Source organism: Otolemur garnettii, unplaced genomic scaffold (assembly GCF_000181295.1).
Source record: "Otolemur garnettii isolate 467f Iridium unplaced genomic scaffold, OtoGar3 scaffold00022, whole genome shotgun sequence".
In the NCBI taxonomy this organism is placed as follows: domain Eukaryota; kingdom Metazoa; phylum Chordata; class Mammalia; order Primates; family Galagidae; genus Otolemur; species Otolemur garnettii.
Window position 1 is genome coordinate 1,572,111 of NW_003852417.1, and position 4,602 is coordinate 1,576,712.

Sequence of the window (4,602 nt, forward strand, 5' to 3'; positions counted from 1 at the left end):
CCACCTTAGGTGTATGTGGCTGGCGCCTTAGCCACTTGAGCCACAGGCGCCAAGCCAGAAACAAGTTTTAAAGAGCGAGCGACCCTGACTTGGTGGTGAAGTGGATCTGTGGTAAGAAAATGAGCAACAGCCCCTGCCATAATTTTCCTCAGCCACTTGTGATGGGTTCTAACAGTGGAGGAACAGATGAGGGGACAGGGCAGGGAGAGGGGAACAGAAGGCAGAAGCTCTGTTCTGAATATGCTCTGAAGGGTCACCTTGCCCCCCAAGAACAAACACATAAAGCTCTACCTGCTCTATTTATTTGTTCTTGGTATTTCAGATGTCACTATCCATGGGAAGATACTGAAATGGCAGTGGGACATGAGGCTGGAGCTCAGGAGAAAGGGTTAGAGTGCGAATTTAGGAGAACGTGTAGATGGTCTTGGAAGCCAATGGACTCTCCACAATGAGAAGTTTGGTGCTGAGCTCTGGAGCACACCAAGTTAGTGGTGAGGCAGAGACTTTCTCAAAGACGAGGGAAGAGCCAGTGAAGGTGGAAGAAAGTCAAAAGAACGTGTATCCTGGAAGGCAGGTGAAGGAAGCATTTCAGGATGGAGTGGTCAACCGGGCCAAAGCTGCTGAGGGGCTGAGCCTCAAGCACACCGAGGCCTACAGTGAAATGTGCCAAGATGGAGGCAATGTTGAAAGAACGGTTTCAGGCCAAGAGTGGGAACAAAAACCTGACTGCAAGGCACTGAGGAGGCCGAGAGTGTGTGCAGACAAGCTCTCAAGGTGTGCTACTCTCCAGGAGTGCAGAGCAACGGAGTGGCAGTCGGAAGGAAGCGTGGGATAAAGCAAACTCTTCTGTGAAGTTGGTGGAACAACCTAGCAGAGAGGGGAAACCAACGACTGATGATACAGGAGACGGGGGATAACTAAAGCAGCAAAATCCTTGAGAAGGAGGCGAATTCAGTGTAGAAGTGAAAAACTGGCCTAGATTAGATATGGACAACTAAAGAAAGGAAAGAAAGTGGAGTGTTTTGTTATAAATCCAGGCAGTCTGGTAGATTTCATGGTTGCAGAATGAAGGAGGAATAATTCTGTTTTCTCTCTAGAATTAAATTTTGCTACCATCATGAATATGGGGGAGGGAGTACTGCGAGTGGGGAGAAAGGAGAACCAAGCATTATACAGGGAGTGGGGAAGTGAGTGGGTTAGAGACAGCAGAACTGCTGCCAACACTAAGGATTGTAATTTTAAATTTGGGGTGACAAATTCAAAATGAGTCCAGGCAGCAAGACTGAACATGTTTCTACTTAGCTTCCTTCCACTGTTCGGGTAGGTGGAGAGCTGTACTTAACTAGCTTTGGGAACTGCCAGGTGGCCATGTGAAAGGAAAGGGGGAAGGGAAGAGGAGGGAGAGTCTGTAAGGGAGCAGTTACTAGGATGGCCCAGGGGCTCTGAGACAGCAGAATCCAGATGAGCATTTCAGGTATGCTCAAGGATATATTTACTGACATATAACGACAATAGAGAATAGCCAAATAGATTCTTTTTTAAAGAGACTGCCTCGCTACACTGTCCAGGCTAAAGGAGCAGATATTCCCAGGTGCAATGATAGTAAACTACAGCCTCAAACTCCTGGGCTCAAGTGATCCTCCTGCCTTAGCCTCCCAAGAAGCTGAGACTACAGGGATGTACCACCATGCTGCTCATCCCACAACAGAATAATTTTAAAGATGACAAAAATATTAGAGGATTCCCAAGAAATGCTCCCTAGCATCAAAGACGAACACTGAGTGTCGCTCCACCTAGTATCACAAACTCTATCTCATTCTATCCACTGAGCACATTTTAGTTCTAGATTTAGAATCAAGGTGCTCCACAGGAAATTTTTCTTTAAGGAAAACAAGTATTTGAGCTCTAATTATATTAGACTATAGACTCTTTCAAGAAATTAAGCCATTCATTGTATTAGTCATCAGAGTACCTGTCACAAATGAAGTAGAATTTTCACCCAGAAGAAATTCCTCAAATAACATTGAGAAATAAATACCTGGTTGTTTCTTCATTATTTCAAAATGTGGCACCTATAGATAGGGCATATTCATGTATGACATTTTAGCCTACTACCTGACATCAAGTTACAGGTCTGCAATAACTAATAATTACTACACAGCAGTCGCGATGACTACACTATCTTCCTGTCTTCAAGGAATTCACAGCCTTGTGGGTCACAGAAGACACACCAGAAGACACACAGGCAGGGTGCAACAGGAGCCTAGGAGGGTGCAGGAGCCCTGCTTGGGGAGGTGTGCAGAGGGCACAAGGTTCAGTTTTCAGGAGTTAATACCTCCCAAAGAACAGGAGGCCTTAGCCACAAAACTAGTGTGTGTTCTAAGCAGAGCCGGAAGAAACCATGGCATCACACAAGCAAGGCACATACCTTACAGCCAAACCTCTCTGGGATGGAGTCAGTTCTTCATCCTTTCGAAACATCCCTGAGAAACGAAAATAAGTACTCTGATTAATTATGATTTCTCCCCCAGAATGTCATTTTTTTCCTATTCACACTTTCCTCATCTGAAATTCATATTCCATTCCCAATTTTGATATAATGATTGTTCCTTTCTCTCCCATGGCAACACAGATACAATCTTGGGAAAAGATCTCTATAAGTTAGATAACATACTGTCCAGGAAGAAATGTCACTAAAATCTAATTCCTCTCTCATGAAAATTATCAACAAATTAAAAAATTTATTATCCTGGGGCAGCGCCAGTGATTCAAAGGAGTAGGGTGCTAGCCCCATATACCGGTTCAAACCTGGCCATAGACAAAAACTACAAAATAATATAATAATAATAATAAAATAAAATAATAAAACAATTATTACCCTTAATACTAAATGCTATGACTTTTCAAAAAGGAGCACTCAAATTTTTCTACTGTTGGATGATTTAAATGATTTGATATTCATGAAAAGGATTATCACAGCCTTATACATAATAGCAGAAAAACAAAAAATAACCTACACAGACAAAAACCAGGGAATGAGAAAGTAAATAATTATACAACTACTTTTGGCGATTATATAAAAAATAAAATTCTGCCTCATAAGAAGATAAAGGAAGCACATAAAATATTAATTTAAAAGGGGGGATTGGCTTGTCACTGTGCGTCACACCTGTAGTCTCAGTACTTTTGCTTAAAGCCAGGAGTTTGAGACCAGGCTAGGCAACATAGTGAAACCCCATCTCTTAAAAAAAAAAATTAGTGGGGCATCATGGCATATGCCTATAGTCCTAGCTACGATTGTGCCACTGCACTTCAGCCTGGGCAACAGAGTGAGACTCTCTTTCAAAAAAACAAAACAAACAAACAAACAAAAAACAAGGTCTGGCTTTGAGGAGTGTTGTGGGGAGGAACACAGTAGATTATTTTTTCTTTGAAAAACACAAGTAAGTACATGTACCTCCTTTTGGTAATTAGAAGATAACAATAACACGTAAGATGACAACTGACTGGGGTGGGGTGGGGGGCAAAGCAGGCTCAGGAGGTCAGCCCCAAAGGAGGTGACTGCTGCTTTTGGAAATTCCGCTTTGCTCTCCATCTCAGATACTCACACTGTTGTCTACCCTTTCCTAAGGAAACAAAATCTTTAGAAATGAGGATCATAATTCATTTTTTAAAAGCTGTTTATCCTTTTTTCCCTCATCCTTTCACCAGACAAGTAGCATGTTAACGGCTTCATCTGTGATTTCAAGCTTTGCTATATAAAATATTTTATTATGAGCTCAGTGCCCATAGCACAGTGGTTACGGTGCCAGCCACATACACTGAAGTTGGCAAGTTCAAACCCTGTCCGGGCCATGTAACCAACAATGACAACTGCTACAAAAAATAGCCTGGCTATTTTTTTTTATAAGAAATAAAATTCTGCCTCATAAGAAGATAAAGGAAGCACATCAAATATTAATTTAAAAGGGGGGATTGGCTTGTCACTGTGCCTCACACCTATAGTCTCAGTATTAGAGACTATAGTATTATTAATACTTACTTGTATTTTTCAAAGAAAAAATAATCTACTGTGTTCCTCCCCACAACACTCCTCAAAGCCAGACCTTGTTTTTTGTTTGTTTGTTTGTTTTGTTTTTTTGAAAGAGAGTCTCACTCTGTTGCCCAGGCTGAAGTGCAGTGGCACAATCGTAGCTAGGACTATAGGCATATGCCACGATGCCCCACTAATTTTTTTTAAGAGATGGGGTTTCACTATGTTGTATAGCCTTGTGGAAGGTACCTGTAGGCCCAGCTACTTGGGAGGCTGAGGCAAGAGAATCACTTAAGCCCAAGAGTTTGAGGTTGCTGTGAGCTGTGACACCACGGCACTCTACCGCGGGCGACATAATGAGATTCTATCTCAAAAATAAAATAAAATAAAATAAGTTTATTATGGCTTGGTGCCCATAGTACAGTGGTTACAGCACCAGCCACATGCAAGGAGGCTGGTAGGTTTGAGCCCTACCCAAGCCAGCTAAACAACGACAACTGCAACAAAAAATAGCCAGGCATGGTTGTGGGTACCTGTAGTCCCAGCTACTTGGGAGGCTGAGGCAAGAG

The 4,602-nt window shown here is 42.4% G+C and overlaps 1 protein-coding gene across 1 annotated transcript in view; it reads right to left on the bottom strand.

Annotated features, from left to right (window-relative positions):
- MBOAT2 (membrane bound O-acyltransferase domain containing 2) overlaps positions 1 to 4,602 on the bottom strand; it is a 127,470-nt gene that overhangs the window by 26,219 nt on the left and 96,649 nt on the right. The window contains exon 6 of the mRNA XM_003787377.2: positions 2,429 to 2,483. Coding sequence (XP_003787425.1) covers positions 2,429 to 2,483 — 55 coding nt within the window. The remainder of the gene's footprint in view (positions 1 to 2,428; positions 2,484 to 4,602) is intronic.